Source organism: Neopsephotus bourkii, unplaced genomic scaffold (assembly GCF_033783945.1).
Source record: "Neopsephotus bourkii isolate Nb327-2 ecotype Australia unplaced genomic scaffold, CSIRO-AGI_Nbou_v1 NB_1423, whole genome shotgun sequence".
NCBI lineage: Eukaryota > Metazoa > Chordata > Aves > Psittaciformes > Psittacidae > Neopsephotus > Neopsephotus bourkii.
The window spans coordinates 4480825-4500836 of record NW_026901900.1 but is presented as its reverse complement, the minus strand read 5'-3'; the positions used below and the strand labels follow the sequence as shown (position 1 = coordinate 4500836).

At 44.6% G+C, this 20012-nt stretch overlaps 1 protein-coding gene across 4 annotated transcripts in view; it reads left to right on the top strand.

Moving 5' to 3' along the window:
* FRMD4A (FERM domain containing 4A) overlaps window positions 1–20012 on the top strand; it is a 374382-nt gene that overhangs the window by 153930 nt on the left and 200440 nt on the right. The window contains exon 1 of one of the 4 annotated variants that reach the window (XM_061368138.1): window positions 68–414. The exons of the other annotated variants lie outside the window; for them this stretch is intronic. Coding sequence (XP_061224122.1) covers window positions 349–414 — 66 coding nt within the window. The 5' untranslated portion in view covers window positions 68–348. Of the gene's footprint in view, window positions 1–67; window positions 415–20012 lie in introns of those variants that run through there. 4 annotated transcript variants of the gene reach the window in all.

Genomic DNA, 20012 nt, shown 5'->3' with positions numbered 1-20012 from the left:
TCCCCTCTCTCTCCCTCTGTGTGTGTCTCTCCCTCCCTCTGTTGTGGTTTCCCAGATGTAACTCCATGTTTCTGACTGGGTCGCTCTGAAAGGAAAGCAGCACGCGCAGTGCAGCTTCTGCTCCCATCTTGCACACATGGAATGATCCTCAGTCCCGCAAGCAGGACTGACAGCCAGAACGGAGTCCAGGCATCATCTGGACTCAGACGTTAAGTTTTGATTCCTCGGGTTTTCTTTATCTGTGAGAAACTCCTTTGCTACGGTTTGAGAACCAGCTTTGGCCACAGACAGTTTGGATTGGGACTCCTGAGAGCTCTTCTCTGTCCGGAGCTAACGTTTGACTTCACAATGACTTTAGCAGCTAAATTAGAGGATATTGAAGTGACGCTGGAGCACCTACTAATGGATGTGTTCGTAAGTAAGCTACCATTTCCTATTTAAAGTGAGATGCTAATAAACCACAAGGCAGAGTACAAACTTAATGGTGTATCCAAGTGTTGCACTGACTTAATTCCTTTACATCTCCTGATAAACTGTGTGTCCAGCACTACCAATCTGTTCCAGTATAGCTAAGGCATCTACTGCAAGTGGTAACATGAAAAACTGGAACAGTGTGATTCCAGGGCAGCATCCATTCTACATTGGCTTTGTGTATCATCTATAATTCTTTTTAAGTATTTTAAAGAAGGAGAAATTTGGTCATTTTGAGAGAACTCTGTCAAAGAAGTGCATTGATAGAGATTTAAACTGTGCGTTGCTTAGCATCAAGTGTCCTTGGCTTTAGGACTTTGACAGCTATTAGATTACAGTCTTTTACCACTTTGACTTCTGGGTTAGTTTTGTAAGAGATGAAGGAACAAGAAAAATTAGTCATGTTTTCAAGAAAATCAGGTTTATTCCTCCTAGATATATCAAACACTGTGTTAATCTGTAATTGCTTCCTTCAAATCATCAAAGCTCAGTGAAGCAACATACGATTTGCTTCTGCACATCTGAGATATGAATCAGTCTCATCATCTCTATTTAAAAGTTTCTTTAAAATATCAAAACATTTCAAAACATATTCCTGCTTTTTCCAGCACAATTTGATGGGTTTTGCCTAAAGGTCGGAGATATCCATGTTTGGGAAGTTTTTTAGGTGGTGTGGGGAAGACAATGAGGGATTGCCAGATCATTTATCTTCATCAAAGAGAAAGCTATGTCAAGGTGATTTTTACTCTCTGAATTCAGGCTATAGGAAATAAGATGGCAAGTGCCATTCTCAGTTTTCAAGAGAGATTTTTGGCATCTCTTAAATGAAATGCTTTGTATTTCAGGGTATAGTGATGAGGAATCTTAGGCATCAACCACAAAAGTGAAAAACAGGAGATCTTGCCAGCTTCCTAGCATGTGGTCCAGTTCCTCAGGTGTCCATCTGTGCTGTGAAATGGATTCAAGTCTCCCTGGGATGGCATCTTTCCTCAGCATTTTAGGCAGTGCCCTGTCCCCTTTCCCACAGGTTGCTGAGATAAGGGATAGAGGAAAACAGTTGGAGGCTGCCCTATAAAAGCCTCTTTGTAAGGAATGAAATGTTGAAATACTTTTGGGATTGTGAGATTTGAACAAACCTAATGACTATTTGTCACGCTGGGTTCAGCTCCTTTCCCTGCCTCTGAATACCACGAACACTAGAGAAACTTCTTAAGGGTTTAAATCCCAATGAGAAGCAAAGATGCAACATCTGCATCTCATGACCACAGCACACTGTGAAGGTTACTCTGGTGGGAAGAGACCAGTGCTTTCTTTGCACTATTTGCAGTTGCTGTAGAATAAACTTGGCATCACAAGCCCTCTTGGTGTGTTTGTATCTTAGCATCACTTCACTGAGCTGAGTGCTCGACACCTGGGAGACTAAAAGCCCCCATGTGCAGGTGTCATCAACAGTCAGTCATTAAAGACATTTAGTTGCAGGGTAGCTCCAAGCAGTATCTCTGAGACTGCCAAGATCTAGAAAGCCAGGGTTGACTGATTTGATTGAGGCTGAAGAGTCCTACTTGTGTCTGATTGTGTTTGAAGGGCATGAAAAGCCTCTTGCCCTGCTGGGAACCACCCAGCCCTGTAAGACAGGTCATAGCAAAGTATTTCTTCTTGGCCCTTTGTGTCCCACCATGAGCAGTGGTTTGGAGCTGTGTCTAGGCTTTTTCTAACCTTATGTCCACCCCTTGCTTCCATTCCAACTGTCTTTTTCATGTCTTTTGCATATGGGTTGAGGTGTTTTTTGCAGTGAGGGTGACAGTAGACAGAATAAATATGTCCTAACCCTCTAGAGGTGCTGGTGCCCTCAGTTTGTGAAACCAATGGAGCTTTTCTCAGGTTGTGTTTGGAACTGGGCCCTCAGATGTGTGATACCAGAAACCCAGCTGGAACATTGCAATCACAGCTGAAACTGTGATGCAGGAACATGTCAATGCAGTGCCATGCTGTGCCATACCGAAGCTCCAGCTGGCTCTGGAAGAGCTGGTGTGTCTGTGCAGCATTGTGCAGGGGCACACTGTAGTAGTGTCACTGCTTCACCCCCTTTGTCCCTCTGCAGAGCCTGGGACTGTAAGACTGGGTAGCATGTCCAGGTTTCACATCTCACTTTGACTATCAGGACTGTGAATCTAAATTAGGTTCTATGCAAATAAGTCTTTCCTGATGTGCAAATGTGTTTTCAGCAAGGTGGGCTCTTCTGAACACTGCCTAGGAATTATGGCAGGAAGAATTTTGGATAATCTAGCCCAAATATTCCAATGCAGAATCATTTTGTCTGACACTATCAGGCACAATGTTCAGGCTTTACTCATCCCCTGCCTTGTGGCTATGTTTGATCTTAAACCACCTCCCCAGTAAGTAATGATGAAAATAATCTCTCCTACTGGATACAGAAAAGTAAACATGAAATTCAGTATGAATGAAGGGCAAAACATAAATCTCTGGCTGTTACAGATCATTCTAGCAACCAGGTTCATCCAAGGTCATTGATCCATTACCAAGTGTTTTGCTGTTACCAACCAAACTTGTACTTGGGTGAAAAGCATGGGACCAGACCAGCAGGGCTGAATGGGGGCTGCCAGGTAACAGGATTCGTATGGGAATGATCTCAAAGTCTGTTCCGTGCCATGCGTCTTCATCCACGTCACGATTATTGCTGAAGGAGTGAAGCCGTATGTCACCATAATGCTCCCCTTCCAGTTCTTCGGTGCCCTTCACTGCTCTAAACCAGATGATTATCTATAAACTTTGGAAATCATGGTCTATGGAGCCCTGACTCTTTCTTTTTCTTCCTTTGAATAAGCCTAGTTTTAATGCTTCTTGGACTGGAGGGACAGTAACTCATTCCCAGACCAGTGGACCCTGACAAAGCCCACTTCAACAGCTTGTACCCAGCCGGCAAACCAATTTTTTTACGTTGTCAAAAGGTTATAGTAGACAGCACATGAGAAGTAACCACCGGTTTCTAAAAGAAACTGAGATCTAACTCAGCTCAGACTAACCCAGGAATACAGACTGAAGAAAGACTATGGGATTGTGCCATTTCTAGTAGTTTTTTAGCTAAGTTGTCATGCAGGAACTCACCTGGAGTGTGTTCAGCAGAGTTTCACAGGGATGATGGCAAGCCTTGACAGCAGGTATGTTTAACACGTCCTTTGGAAAGCTAATCTTACACCAGAACACTCTTTAAAACAGCCTTTTCAGACCAGAGAATCACACCTACATGGCATGAACTGCCACTTCCTTCCAGGACATGGTGTACCCACCGCATTGTCATCCTGCTATCAGAGAAGCAGCTGTTGATGCACTGACACTTCCTTTCCCCCATTACCAAAGGGCATTGGAAAGTTTTCCTGGCCTCTAAGAGGTGAGATAAAAGGGAGGCCTCCAATGTGACATTTCATAATTAGCTGTCATCACCGGCGGGCTGCCACCAAGCTGCTTGATGAGAGCAGGGACTTGGCTGCCTCGAGGAATCTGGACAGGGATGCAGGGGACAAAGCAGGGAGGTGGCGCAGGGACAAGCTCATCAGGTCCCTCAGCACTGCTAAGGGGAAAAGGAAGTCCGGATAAAAAACACAGGCTCTGAATCCTTGTTTTTCTGCTTGCAAAAAGCATCCCTGAGCCAAAGCCTCCTTGCCTCTGGACATGCTAATTATTCTTGTGCAGTCTGTGAAAGGAAGCCTTTGAGGTACACTTCAGGACCAGCCTTACTGCCGTCCAAGCCTTGCCTTTGGCACAGCTAGAGTGAGCCTCATGATACACCATGTCTAGCATTCCTGGGGCATATTGCATGGGATGTATGGGAGGGCTCAAGAGTGTGGTCGGCTGCAAGGCATGTCCCGCTGAGGGATGCTTTTCCTTGCATTATGGATGTGGTTTTAGACATGGAAGAAACAGACTCTCAAGCAAAAAAGCAAAAGGATTAAAATCTTAGTGGAAAGTGGGCCTGAAGTAATAAAGCACCAGCTGACTCCAAAAAAGGTACTGATTTCTGCAGGCAGGAGTGATGGAGCTGTAGTGTTATCCCAGGAGAGAAAGAGAGACCTAGATGAAGTCTTTAAACCATGAACACTATATCCCCAAATACCACCTGGGAAACAGCAAGCAATTTATCTCCAGGGGTTTGTGGGGTCTTAGACACCATACAACACAACCAAGTCTGCCAAATCCACAGTACACTCCATTGCTGCTTCTACATTCCTGCAGACAAGTATTTCCACAGCTGGCTCCTCAGCCATCCTTTCACCACATTGCACAGATAAATTTATACATATGCATGTATGTGTGTGTATATATATATATAAAATATATAATATTTATATATGATTTTTAAAATATTATTTTTAAAGTACATGTGTATATATATATATACATATGCATATACGAGACTATCTGATGAAAGTGACATTCGTGAGGGCTTGCTGGCATGAGGAGGGCCTGTGGTTGCTTTGCCCTGGGTGGATTTAGCAATCCAGATTTGCTATGGTCCAGCCTTTCCCATCACCCTGAGGGACAGCTGCTCTTCCCCCTCCTCATGTTGTCAAGTCCTGGCAGAGTTAATACCAAAATAGCAAGGACATGAAACTTAATCTCTGTTGCTAATACCATAACAGTTAGAGGAAGTCAGAGGAAATCACCTGGAATGGTGCAAGTATTCAGGCTCATTCTTCATACCAGGAATTAAGGTCTGAGTCAAACTCCCATAGCCAGCCAGATGTAAAGCTGGATATTTGAAGGAATAGAAATCAAACCCTAACACTAAAGAGTCCAAAATGAGGGTCAGGTCCCTTGGGCATTGGTGACAAAGGAGTCCAGGCTCCCTAGGAGATCTTGGCAATGGGGATGGCACCATGAGGTGGACAAAGCCACCACGTCCTAATAAGAGTCTGGAGTGGTGGCTACTAATGTCCACATGTTCCAGCTCCTAAAACCAAACTGCAAATAGAAGGGAAATTATATAGCAATTTATTAATAATAGAAAAATATCAGAAAAAGCAGCAGTGATCTCCTGGGGCATTAAGCCATTTGAGCAGCACTCTCCTCTATCTTCCCATTTAAAAAGGAGTAGAAATCTGAGCCCTGAAATCCAACTTTTCTGATTCTTTCTCTACAGACTATAACACTCTGCCTCAATCACGGAATAATCCAACCATCAATGTGTGGGGCACAGATCTCCAATGCCAAGGATGAAGAGTGCTTTGGATCTAGTCCTAGCATGCTCTAGCATAGATGGGCGTTATATTTGTCCATTCTTTGGGCACTTACTTACTTACACCATTAACCTTCCTATTTTCTTATGCCATCAACACTGGTAAACAGCAGCCATTCTCATAGGTGAATCTGCAGAAAGGAGGGGTGCAGAAAGATGGATGTGATGAACTTGCTTCAACCACCATTGCACAGTGAGTGGTGTACACAGCAGTCTCCATCCCTGCCATAATCAAACAAACATTCTTGCAGTTACTATCAACTCCTGGAGTCTGTGTTACATTTTTCTTAATAACCGTTGCAATAATAAGACATTATCAACGTGTAAAGCGATCCATTAACCTCTCTAGTGGCAATAAATTGTGTGGCTTTGCCAGGCTGCCAGGACTTGTAAATGGAAGAGCAAGCAGCAAGTTCATGCTTGGAGCAGTCACAAATCATGCATAATGCAAAAGCGTGGGTGCTAACCTCACCCTCTGCAGTATAATGGGTAATCCCATGTGTTTATTTATCAGTGAAATCAGTTCTTTGAAGCAGCTCTTAATGAGTTTCTCTCTGGCAACAGCAGCATCCTCCAGTTTATGCTCAGCATCCAGTTTGTAAGTGATTTAAGGCCTCATCCTCCACCACTGGTGTCAGCCTGAGTTTTGCCAGGTAAACAGAAACAGGCCCCTTGACCTGCCCTAAAAACTGAGGTTGCTCAGCATGATTGTGTCATTAAAGAGATCCAGAAAGTAGCTGTTTGTCAGGTTTTGTTTGAACACTTCTGAAAGTGAGAAAATAAAAGGTATGTGGAACTGGGTGATCCTGCGGTCCTTTCCAACCCAAAACATTCTATGATTCTATGTACCAAGTCTTTCCAATGAATGACATGCTGCTGATGCCTCGGGCATCAGCTGACATTAGGAACATACAGGCAAATGCAAGAACAGAGCAAGTACATAGTCAGAATCCCCACAGTTATCTTCCAACCACAAGTTGTTTGCACTCAGGGGTTTCGTCACCCAGAACTGGTGTCTCTGAATTTAGCGGCTCACAGTAGATGTTCTTTCATTAATTTGTTGAGTCATTGTTTGAACCCACCCCAGGGACCCAAGTTTCCAGGCACAGCTGCCATGAAGAGTCCTGGAGCAGAAGAAAAGCCGTAGTGTTGTGCTGCAGCCCTGCACTCAGTGCCATCAACTGCAGATAACTCCTTGCTCCCATGAGAGTTGGGTCATGCTGTTGACCCTCAGAAAGCCTCTGTGGAACAGAAGAGCTTTGTGGAGCAGTTTAGGCTTGCTCACCCATGCTGAACAATGCACAAAAAGAAGATGGTAAGAATGAAGAGCTGAGAGTACTAATGCCAACAGGGATGTTATAACAAGGGCAAGGTAAATAAGTACAGCTACCAAGGGACACAGGAGAACTTCTGATAGCTGGAGAGGAAGGGCAAGAGTGGCTAGTTATCAAGCTTATTTTATAATTAGCGTGGAGACATAGACACTTTCAGGTATCATTCACCCCCAGTAAAATAGGCAGCTGAAGCACATCTTGTGTCTCAAACCTTCCAAGTGCCCATTTCTCTTCACTGATGACAAAAGGAGTCCAGATGACAAGCTCATGCAAAAGCAACCAAAGTTTTGAGAGGCAAATGCCACTCCAGATGTCTCCTACGACTGCAGTAGAGTGATTCCACAGCTTAGCAGATACAAGAGAGCTGAAGGAATAAAATAAAGACTGATAGGAATTACAGGGAGAGACTCCAAGGCTGAAGATCCAGAGTCAGACACACTTTTCACTTTTCTCAATCTGTCCATATAAATCCACAAAAAACATAACCAAAATGGGTTTGTATTTTGCCAGTGTTAGCAGTTTCTCTTTCAACTGTGCAAATGAAGTTTCCTTCTCACTCATAGAAAAGCCACCATTATTGCATGCCTGTGAAACCTCAACTGTAAAACAAAATTTGCCTGAAAGGCTCTTTGCAGGGTCTGGCAAGGCTTAAAAACCCTCCTAACATCTCTCAGGGGTCTTCTGCTTCCCTCCTTTCTCTAGGGACATGTTGGCCTCTCTTCTATTCAAGTGTCTTTGTCTTAGGGCAACATAAACTCTCTCTTCTTCCCTCACATAGACACATATGCTTTTCCACAAGATATTAAAATTAATCAAAGCAAAGGATAACAGGGATGAAGTTTTAAAAGGGAGAAAATTACACAGAGCAAAGAAGCATTTATCTTCCCAGTGTTTGACATAGTCCATATGTCACATATCCTGTTTAAGGCTTAAACCTAGTTCAAGTCTGAGTACCTTCCATGCCATGCTGAGCAAACCCTTTCTTCAGGATCTGAAGCCAATCAGCAGTGCTAAGCACTACACAGGAACAGCCCACTCACATTGCAGACTTGATACTGAGATGCACCAAGTATTTGAGTGCTTCTTGCAGCCACAGGGATTAGACTTTAGACCAGATCCCTGATAGAAATAGTGCACAGTCATACCCCAGCTGACTGCATAACTGCTATGTATGCATCACATCCAGCCTCCACTACACATCCACCACGTGGGAATGTGGTGCTGTTGCCAAATTTCTCCGCTTTTGTTTATATAAGCCCTGGAAGTCAGAGGTGGCCTCTGCGATCCCTTCGTGATGTTTACAGGGGCGTCTCCAGGGCAATGGGGTCAGGTGAGTTCCCTCCCTCATTAATTATGTCTCCCTGAGTTATGTGGGAAAAGAGGCGACCTCCTGGCACACTAAAACACAAGGGAAATGTCCTTCCATCTAGCAAAGGCCCCAGTTGCTATCTACTGCTGCTCTTCTGGGCAGGGTTTTCCAGGAGCCTGTCTGCCTGGATGCACGGAGTCTTGGATGCTTTCCGCAGCAAGGACCATACACAGGATGGAGGGTGAGCAGGAGAACTGGAGGTTGCATCTGCAAGTCTGCTTGGTGGCAGTAGGGGAAAAGGAAGTTGCTTTGTCCTCTTTCCTGAAGACATTTTCTGGGGTGTGTAGATCTGTGTCGTGACTTTCATCTACATCCATACCATGACTTTCACTAGAGGCTGTGCCAAGAACTTGCTGGCTTGGTGGACATACCAGCTGATGCGTCTTTGCAATCGGCTGGATGCAGACTCAGCAGGAAACCCAAGACTGAGTACAAAAAGCAACAGATGAACAGCTATGTGAATATTTCATAGAATCACAGAATGGTTTGGGTTGGAAAGAATCTTAGAGGTCATCTTGTTCTAACCCCCTCCATGGGCAGGGACATCTTCCAGTAGAGCAGGTTGCTCCAAGCTCTGTCCAGCCTGGCCTTGAACACTGCCAGGGATGGGGCAGCCACAGCTTCTCTGGGCAACCTCTGCCAGTGTCTGAGCACCCTAATGTCTTCCTAATGTCTAAACTCAATCTCCACTCTTTCAGGTTAAAACCATTCCCCTTTGTCATGTCAGTAAAGGCCCTTGTCCAAAGCCCATCTCCCGATTTCTTGTCAGCCCCTTTAGGCACTGGAGCTGCTCTAAGGTCTCCCCTTCAGGAGCCTTCTCTTCTCCAGGCTGAACCAGCCCAGCTCTCTTGGCCTGGCTCCAGAGTAGAGCTGCTCCAGCCCTCACAGCATCTTTGTGGCCTCCTCTGGACTCTCTCAAGCAGATCCACACCCCTCCTGTGTTGTCAGCCCCAGAGCTGAATGCAGGACTGCAGGTGGAATAGCAGTGAATAGGGAAGTTTATGAACATGCAACATTACATTCTGAGTTAACCTACAGCAGTCTGCATCAGATATGAATTTCTCCGACTCCAGAAGTGCTTGATGCTGGTTTTCTCTTTAGGTTTATCCTACTCAGACCTACTAACATGTCTATGAACTGCAGGTGGTTAGACAAACACTGCAAAGTCATCACAGGAGCCTAAATTCCCAATCAACTTCGTCAGTACAAGTGATGGACATGCTGCACATGCCTTCAAACACCACACTGATGCCTGCATAACCTAGAGCATCAAAACAGAGTAAAACAAAGCAAGAACCCCTGCTCAAGTGTTGGGCTGACCTTCATATTCAGCCTGGATTGCTGCACCCAGCAAAGGCACTCACATGCACTGCTTGCCCAGAGGAGACAGGGAGGTGACAGTCTCCATGGCCCCCAGATGTGATATAGCCTTGTCACATATAGGGAAGCCCCTGGGCTTTCTGTGGCTGGGGACCATGAATGATCACTCTCACCCGAGCAAGCTGCTGGGTTATTGCCAGCTCTGATGGAAAAGGCTTGCACAGGAATGGAACTCCACTCCATGTGTTTTCCCCATCCCTCTCCAGGCTACAGTGATCATAACATTTCTTTGTAAAACACCATGTAAGACTGGAAAATTGTTTGGTTTTGTTTTTACTTTAAGGCAAGCTAGATCTGCAATGACAACCTCTGCTTACCTTTTACTCCCAACGAGGCAGTTTCCTTTACAGTCTGATTCTGGGTGCAATAAAAGTCACTGTAGGGGCTGCAATCCCAAAGCATTGGCCTGTTCTCCTTGTCTTCCTATTGCTTTGCCATGCCCTAACAAATCAGCTAGGGAGGATTTCTTACAGTGGGAAGTAAGAAATTCCACCAAGATTAATAGGAGATGCTGAAGAGCTCAACTGCAACTGGTTTACTTACCAGGACTCCAGGGAAGAATTTGGCATTGCTATTGATAGAAACCATAGATATTATCCAGGATGGAAAATACTTTCAGGAGCTGCAAGTTATCCTTGTTCTCCTCTCATTGTGTTTCCATACTCATGGAGTACAGAACTTAAGTGGGTTTTTCTGGGTGACTTTTCAATTTTACAAAATCATGTCTTATTGATAGATCAGAAGGACATCACATACCACATTGCAGTCTGCGCCACTGGTGTCGCTGGTTTCCACTCACTGATCTCCGCTGGGCATACACTGACTTGAAACTTGACTCCTCCATTGCAAATATAAGACACACTTTCCAGCAGTAAATGATTTCTTTCACTCTTTCATTAAAGACCAGAAAAGAAATTTTAGTCTAAATAGCAGTCTATTGGAATGTACTTTCCTCTGATGCATTGTTACTGCAAACCACTGTTCCTGGCAGCCTGCTATTAGTACTGAAAAGCATCCCTTGCTTTAAAGAGTTTTGTCTTTCAGCAGTTGGTAAATACGGCGTGTCTCTTTTGAGGGTCTGTGATGGAGAGACCAAGATGTTCCCTTAGAGTAGTTTGACTTTTATTTCCTACTGTGCTCTTTGGTTGGAGTTTGCCTCTGCAGACAATAAGTTGAATGAAGCCTCAGTGACGAGTCTGGTCATCTTAATCTGCATCTGCAGTCAGCTACACAATACAGGAGGCTCTCCATAGGGAAATTCAGAATTTGATGGGCTGAAGTACCCTTGGCTGTGCCTACATCTGCCACAAACACCTACATTTCTTCTCTGGGAACAACTAGAAAGACTCTCATGAGAGCATGATTTGCATTGCCTATCCTATAGGCAATTTGTCAAATAAACCCTAATAGATTGCCCCTTACACTTGCCTACCAGTGTGCCTTGAGCAGCTCTAAAAATTAAAAGACAGCATCTTCTTCTTCAGGATGGTTTTCACAGTTCTGATGATTACAATTTGGCTTTCTGTCCCCAGGTTCATACCTCTAGTGCTTCACACTGGTACCACTAGACTGTCCGTCTCTGATCCTATAGCTTGACTGCTTATAGACACAGGTGGAGATGTGTGTTATGGCTCTTTGTCCCCTCTAGTGGATGAAGTCCTATCTACAAGGCTGGACTTGTATTCTATGAGCTGTACCTGCAGGAGACCTTGCTTGCAGGAATATTGGAAAGGGCCCTGGCATTTTCCGACCCCAGGGCTTCCGATCGGGTGAGCAGGGTGATCTTTGCTACTCTGCTCTCATGTGAAGCACTCACCTCTGAGGTCCTGACTCAGACATGACTCAGTTCTTATTCAAGCAAAGCTCCCAGCAAGACAGGCTGCACCCACCTTCACCCTCCTTATCCACCAGTAGATCCCCAGTGGCTCTGCTGATAAAGGTGAAGGTTCCCCATGGAAATGCCAGCTTGAGAAACAGGTAGGCAAGCTGTGAGATGGCAGGGGGGCATTAGCAATCATAAAAAAACCCTGCAAAAAGCACAGACCCTAACTCTGCACCTATTCCACATAAAGAACCTATATAAGTCAGTCATGCTTAAGATATTTCCATCTTTTCCTGACTCTCTCACTCTCTTTGGCAAGAGACATATGGAACTAATTATGAACAAAGGCCGATTGTTTTAATATTTAGAGTTTTCCACATCAAGCTGCTGGGTTTTTTCTTTGGCTGGTTTTAATGCATGTGCATGTGCTGAGCAGATACAGAGTTTCTCTTCTTTATTTGAAACGGCTGCTTTAATGTCATGTCCTTAACACCTTCATCCTGGCTTTTGGACTAGGATCAAAACAAAATATTTTTGGTTCTGCATTAAAATGAGAACAATGCATGGAGGAAGGGATTGGCCCCACAGCTCAGCAGATTTTGCTCTCCCAGTTAGACTGCTCTAAGGAAAAGAGTGTGGGCCAACATCTTTTCCATTTGGCTAAGCAAATTCAGGATACCGCTATGGAGTTGGTGCATTGAGAAGCTCCCACTTTGGATACATTCATTCCAAACTGCATCTGGACCAGTACTTGTAACTGAGCATGGAAATGAACACAATATCCAAAACAAATACTTACAAAAGCAGAGAATTATACCTGGACATATACAGGACATATGGACATATTACACCTGGACTCCTGATGTTGCAGGAAGTCTGTGGGATGGGGAAAGAAAGTCTTTTTCTCATTTCCAAAACACTTGTGTACAATTTATAGTATAAATATAGATTCAAAGTTGTGTTCCAGACAAAGAAAATAGAATTGTCTATGAGTCTCTAAAGTGGTTTCATAAGAGAAAAAGGAAGTAGATATTGAGACTGGCTTTGTGAAGGCAACACTTCACAATTATAGACTCTGATATAATAATATTTATAAGTGCACGTAGAAGCTGTAGGCATCACCCAGCAGGCTTTCACTGATTCATATGTGAGTGGTGATGTCTGTTCTTTGTACTTATGCATGCATTGCTCTGTGCCATACAGACCCCATAGCCTGAATCAGTGAGCGCTCGTGTTTTGCTGAGGAGCCAGAGGATCTGTTCAAGCCCTGTGCTCTGGGGTACGTGTTTCCCAACATCTAGGAGAGAGGAATATCTGAACATAGGATTTAACATTAATCTCTGCACCAGATGGTGATACACCAGATATTCTTTTTAAGGTGAACATGTGATCTACTGTATAGCAAACCAGAGGGGTCTGCAGTCACATGGCAAAATGTATAATAACTCTGATAGAGCTTTGATTAGACAACTGACCTGGTTACCATCTGTAGCAACAAGAAGCAAGCTTGACATTTTTGGAACATTCTCCCCAGAAGCCTAATTCTTCCACCTCTGTGGCACAGCAATCTTGCTGAGCAAACTACACCGAGAAACAGAAGGAAGCTAAAGATACGCTGCTCGAAGCATGTTGTTAAGGTTACAAGGCTTGGGTTTTCCTGTCTTTTTTTCCTTTTCCCCTTTTCCCCCCTCCTTCTCTCAAACAAGCCACATCTTGACTCATACGGTCTGATGTGAAACCCCACTCAGCTATTTGATAGTTGGGAAATCTAGATGAGACTGTAAGTTATTTCAAAGGAAGCCTGTGTGTGCTGTGAACTCTCTCTCACATACACGCTCACACACACACCAGAGTTAGCTCTGCACTATGGTAATACAGGCAGCTGTGACTCCGGGTAGGACCCGAAGACTCTTATTCAAAATACCATATGGATCACTGAGGAGACGCAGTGTGGAAAGGGTAAGCCATGATTTCTTTGTCCTGAATGCATGCCCAGAGGATGAGGAGGGGACCATTTGATAGCAGTTGTCTGCCCCGTTAGGAGTCAGAGCTAATAGGGGTTATGTCATGGTGTGGAGAAATTACTATTGGTGCATGACACGGTGTGAAAAAATTACTATTGGTGTATGGCATGGTGTGGAGAAATTACTGCTGGTAGGATCTGTATGATGATGAATGTGAATTAATACTAGTCAGACCCTCTGAGATAACTTAGAGTAGAAATTGGTACCAGCAGGAACAGTAAGATAACATGCAGCAATTAAAGCTAGTTATAGTCACTAGGTCTGTGATAAGGCTTGGAGGCAATAATTTCTGAAAAAGATAATTCCTAATAACCAATACTCATCGAGGAATGGTGATGGCAGCACCCACCTGTAGGGTGGGGAGTAAATAATAGTAATGTCAAATAGTTAAAGGCAGTGGAAAGCTCAGGGTGATGTGGAAGGGTTCTCTGAGTGAACACAGATGCAGATGCCCACTAGTGTCTGTCCCAGCTGAGACACACACCTAGCTGTGCTTGCACAGTGCAATATGGGGTCTACAGTGTGCAAAGCATTGGTCTGCACAGTGCCAGCCAACGTGACACTGTGGGACAGTGAGTCCCTGGTTAGCTGAGGTGACACTGTTGCTTCCTTGTCATAGCAGGGGGATTCAGGGGTGCTGAAATTATGTCATTAATTCCCTGGCAGCACATTGCTTTAGCAGCAGCACCCAGGTGACCAAAGGGGATCCTGTCTCTTTACAGTATTGACAGGCAGGAAAAGAGGTGATGTTTGGGACACAAGTCCCAGCTCAGAGGGTGATGCATACTGCGCAGCACTCTGCAGCTTGCACACACCTTCTGCTTGTGACTGCTGATATCCCTGTGCTCAGCATGGAATGAACATGCTCTGCACACACTCACAGCCACAGAGGGTATAGGTAGCATGGGCAAGAGGTGCTGCACCCGCTACTGCATGCCTGGTGGCACATGTAGAAGTTCTACAAGTCCAGAGCAGTTCAGAGTTTCTCCATACAGGATGGAACAAAACCTTTGCTCGAGGCATCTCTTTTGCTGCACAGCAGGTTTGTGGCAGCCGAAATAACCTGTGAATTTACTTTGACTCTGTTGCATGTGTCACTCAAAAAAACAAAGTCTCTTTTTGGACATTTCAAACTTGTTTTTTTTTTTTTTTACTTAATTTTTCCTTTCAATCAGTGTAATTTAATTTGGATAAATGCCTTAATTTTTTTAATGGATATGAAAAAAAAAACAAGATTAAATGCAGGTCGGAAACTGTTTCAGTTAAACACAAAGCCCTTTTTTATTGTTGTTTGTTTGCTTTTCTTCCAACTCCATTTGGCAGAAGGGAAAGCAGAATAACTTCGTGTCAACCTGCAACATATTTTCTTTGCCTTTCCAGTCCATCAAGCAAACCAAAGATAATCAATTATTCACACAGCTTCGCTCTGCCATTGTTTGATGGCTGTTTGTTGCTTTGGAGTGCAGTCAGAAATGGCCCTCCTGGTAAATTTAAGCTTTGAGTTTCAAGATGCTGCTTCTGAGAGGGGCCAGGGGCAGGTTTCATTGTGTCCCATATACAGTGCCCAGCTCTGCTATAACACAGGACAGTGTTCTCCTCTCCACAGAGGCATTGTGGTTGCTAAGCCCTGTCACAGGGGTCTGTAACAGCAGCTGCTATTGCAAGTGTGGGGAGGCAATGTCTGGTGTCTCCTTCAAAGACAGCTTCCTGCAAGGTGGCAGATGATGTTTTGCCCAGAACAAGCTCTCTGTGGCTGCTGTGGAGCCACCATCCTCTGCTGCTGCTGGCCACAGCGAGCCCTTGCCCATCTGGAAGGGCTTGTGCTTTCCTGCAGACTGCAGCTGAGACTGGTGAGCTAGAGACAAGTCATATAACAGTGTGGAAAATGGGAGAGCACTCTTCTCCATGCACACACACATCCCCTTTGCAAACTTGCTGTCCCTACCTGAGCAACAGCTGCCCAAGTCTTTGCTTTCCTGTGTGTATTAGTCCATGTGATGGAGTGGGTAAAAAACAGCAGTACTCTCACAGAGGGTTTCCAGGAGGTAACCCCACTGTGGGGAGAAAGGGAGAGCATGAAGATACCTGCAGAAGGTGTTGGAGAAGGTCAGTGTTTACACAGGAGGCAACAACAGATACAATAAGGATGACCAGAACTGCAGGGGACTTGGCCGTGTGTACACACTTAACAGCCCCATGTACAGCCCAAGTCACCAGCTGCTGTCCAAGGGGGTTCTGTTGTTTTATTTTCACTCACATCCACAGTTTATTTCTCTCCTTCCCACTTCTTGACCTAAGGCTGGGGTGGTTTAGGCTTCTTGTCAGGCAAATGCTAGAGCCTCACTATGACGGCTGCCAGAGGATCTGGTAGGATGGTTTTTGCAGCTGGCTTTTTTCTGTCATAAATCTCTTATTTTTGCTGATTCTCTCTGCCTCATCATAGAGCTGCCCCATCAGGCACCTGGCCTATGAGGTTGTAGGGAACCTGGTTGAAGCATGCATCATGGTCCCTCTCCTAGAGTCTCCATCTGCTAGAGGTGGCAGGGCAAGTCTCTTGCACCTGGGGTCCTGAGACACACAGAACTTGTGTTTCTAAGCTCAGAGTCAGCAAAATCCCACTGCAGGAATGAAAGACCCCAGAATATGGTCCCTAGTGTGCAAGTTTTATGTATAAAGTCTGAGATGTGAGAGATCTGTGCAATGCATGGCATGCATCTAGCAGAAGAGATGGTTTTGCAAAGGCTTTTAGAAGTCCAAATAAAAAATTGCAGTGCTAAATATTAGTTGCTTTGGCACAGAGAACACCAGACATGTCCACTATGTCAGAATTCAGCTTTGTGCCATGGGACACACCAGCAGTGTCAGGACTGAGAGATGCGTTCGGTTCATCTAAGCCAATACTGAAGTCTATGAGACATCTCCACCCTGGCCAGTACCTTGGGCTGCTTTTGGGATCACTGCAGAGGTAGTCAACATACTCTGCAGGGGTAGCAGAAGTGATCTCTTCAACCCCAGCCAGCTTTCTTTTAGCTAGTATACAGAGGGACCCCTTGGTCAGAAAAACCACCTCCTGCAAACCAAGAGACATGAACCCCATCCCTAGCACAGTATTTCTTAACACAAAGCCCTCCCCATCAGATCTCCCTTCTCTGGATCTCCTTTTCCTACCAGTAAACAGTCACATTAAATGCATAGTCCTTTCTCTCTTTGCATTATTAATGTGAGATGGTTTATGCCTGAGAGCTATCTTTATTATATCCATGTGCTGCAGATGCGTGAAAGGAAGATGAATAGCCTTGCTAATGTATAACAAATGCCTAGCACCATTCAGAGATCTCTTTCTGCTGTTGCAAGGCACTGGTAAAGAAGAACACGTATTTACTCCTCCTCTCAAACCTCACTGGCTATTTTCCAGCCATGGGAATGTTTCTCACCAGAAACACAAGGCATTGCTTTCTGGAGTAAAAAAGCTGAGGGAAAACATGCAGCTTTCTTGTATTAAAAAAGAACAAGTCTGCCCTCCCTTCTGCCTTCAAGGCTCAAAGGCTGGTACTACAGATGCTGTATAGAAAGAAAGGCCACCTCCAGACTAAATGAAATGCTGTAAGAAACAAATCAAGCTGGGAGAGATATGGCTGGAAAAGCCATTTTAAATTAGGTCTTGCAGTTTGCAACCCAGCTTTAGGTCCCAGCTCTCAGTTACTGTAAATTGTGCCCAGTTGTGCCAGTGGATGCTTGCAGCTCAGCAGGATTTTAGCCCAGATTGCTTTTTTATTTCTTATGCCTTCAAGAAGATAAACTAAGATTAAAAACGCAGCCAGTGCTCCAAGCCAGAACTCCACTGTCCATTACGCAAGTGTAAATCTGCACCGGCATGGAGCTGGAACTGGTATTTACCTATGACACTTCCTTTCAGAATGAATATCCATGAACACTCATTCATATCATGACTTTAAAACACACCAGGCAGAGATAAATCTGTAAATGGATATTTATTGCCATAGAAAACAGATGGCAGAAGACAAAGCTCCCATGCTCTTATCCCAAGCTGCAAACATGTTAAGAATGCAGCAGGAAACGTCATTCCTCCTATAAATAAATTTCTCTTGAGTAGAGAGAGCCCAGGGCTGAGAAAAAAAGTCAGTCTTTCTGCTCTGCAGGCCAAGTCTGAGGCAGGTTTTCCCACGCTATTCTGCAGCTTATAGCGACCTTTGCTTTTGGCAAGGAGAAGATTGCCTTCAAGCAAATCCCGCAAAAGAGTGCGGGTATGTCTTGCTGTTGCACAAATCTAGCAGGGTTTTTACTAGTCTGAGTTATTGATTTTCTACCAGACAAAGCGTAATTCAGCATTTGGCTTGTTATTAATCACATTTTCTAGCATGAATTGAAGAGGAAAGTGGTTGGAAACCTCTCACACCAAGGACTGCAGTGCAGGGTCTAACGGGGCAGAACGAGACAGGCCTTGCGGCGTTCACGGTGCAGTGGTCCTCATTTGTTAAGGCCTCTCGTGCGAGCCTCTGTGCTCAGGCTCTCACTCTGACACCACAACAAAGCGAGTGCTTCAGGGGAAGTTGATCTTTCCAGTTCACGCTATTTACTTGCAAACTCTACACTGGCACTCAGGTCCTGCGGACCTCTGCTTAGCACCTGCAGTGATATTTTTTGGGACAGGCCTTTTACCTTGAAAGCATCACTGCCAATCTGGTACACTGCTGAAGTGACAGTTACTCAGATAATGTGGATAACAAAGGAGCAGTAGATAGGCTGAGAAAGTTGGGGCTGTTCAGCCTGAAGAAGAAAAGGCTGCATGGAGACCTCATAGCAGCCTTCCAGTATCTGAAGGATACTATGGGGCCTATAGGGATGCTGGAAAAGACCTCTTCATTAGGAACTGTAATGATAGGACAAGGGGTGATGGATTTAAACAGGGGAAGTTTAGGTTGGACATAAGGAAGAAGTTCTTTACTGTGAGGGTGGTGAGGCACTGGAATGGGTTGCCCAAAGAAGTGGTAAATGCTTACTGGCAGTGTTCAGGGCCAGGCTGGACAGAGCCTTGGGTGACATGGTTTAGTGTGAGGTGTCCATGCCCACAGCAGGGGGTTGGAAATGAATGATCTTAAGGTCCTTCCTAACCCAAACCATTCCATGATTCTATATTTGAGTGTAGAATTTGTCCAAGACAGAGCAGAAACCCTGAAGCAAGGAACTCCTGTTGTCTTAGCTTTTTTTCTGGAACTTACTCAAGTTGCAAGGTGATGAAAAAAATGCACAAACTTAAAGCAGTGGACAAGGAAAGCAGCATTTTGCAAAAGTCTTTATTTGCAATGAATTATTCACCAGCCTTATAGATAAATAATTGTTATTATTTAAAGAAAAGAATAAGAGGATAAGCTGAAGTAGAAAAACCATCACCTGTTTAATGCTCTGATATAATCACTTGTGACTGCTGAAACATCAATTTTATCTACTTCATCTGAGCTTTATCTTTTCTGGCCTGTTCACATTTTGGTGGAATTGGTTTAATTTGAGCTCTACCTAGACAGATAAATGCTTGGTTCACCCTCTTGGGTGTCTGGAAGTTGTAATATTTTGTGACACTTCTAAAAGGTGTAACAAATGAGAACAGACTTTCCTGTGAAACGGATCAGGAGCTGTCCCAGACTTTATGCCCCCAAAATGCATTCAGGTTAACAGTGCAGGAGACGAGAGCACAGCAGAGACTAATGGATGGTGACTGGTGAACTCCACGGAGTTCAGAGCCAGGATACTGCTCAAATTGTCTTTCAAATGGTTGAAGCTTAACTGAATTATTGGAAGTTCTCAAGGCCTGGAGACCTCACGAGCAGAGGCTCTGCTGTGAAATTTCCAGTGCTTCAGATTCTTATTTTTATCAGAAAATGAAAAGCTTTCTTCATTACAGTTTGGCATTTGTTGCCTTCACGTTGGCCAGACCCTGAAACAGCAATCATATACCAGGTGGCAGAGCAAGAGAAAGCCAGAGGACAGAGGCTGGGAGCCAGAAGTGACCCAAGGGTAAAGAGGAAGAGGGGTCATGTGAATCCAGCTGTAAAGCTTGGAGGGGGTACAAAGGCTCCTGTAGTTCACGGACCCTTTTGGTCTTCCAGCTAGTAAGCCTGATCAAAAGGCTTTCTCAGGTAGCTAGTACCGTGCCTGGATCACACCACCACCAGCACCCCAAAGTTCAAGAGATATGACAGTGTAGTACCAGAGTAGTTTGTCTGGAGGTAGTGCTCTGTAGTCTGAAAGGCAAGAAATTACCACCCCTACAAGGAGCTACCTGGAAGGGCAGAGATTGTGCTTCATGAAAGCTCAGCAAGTGATAGATAATGAAAATTGG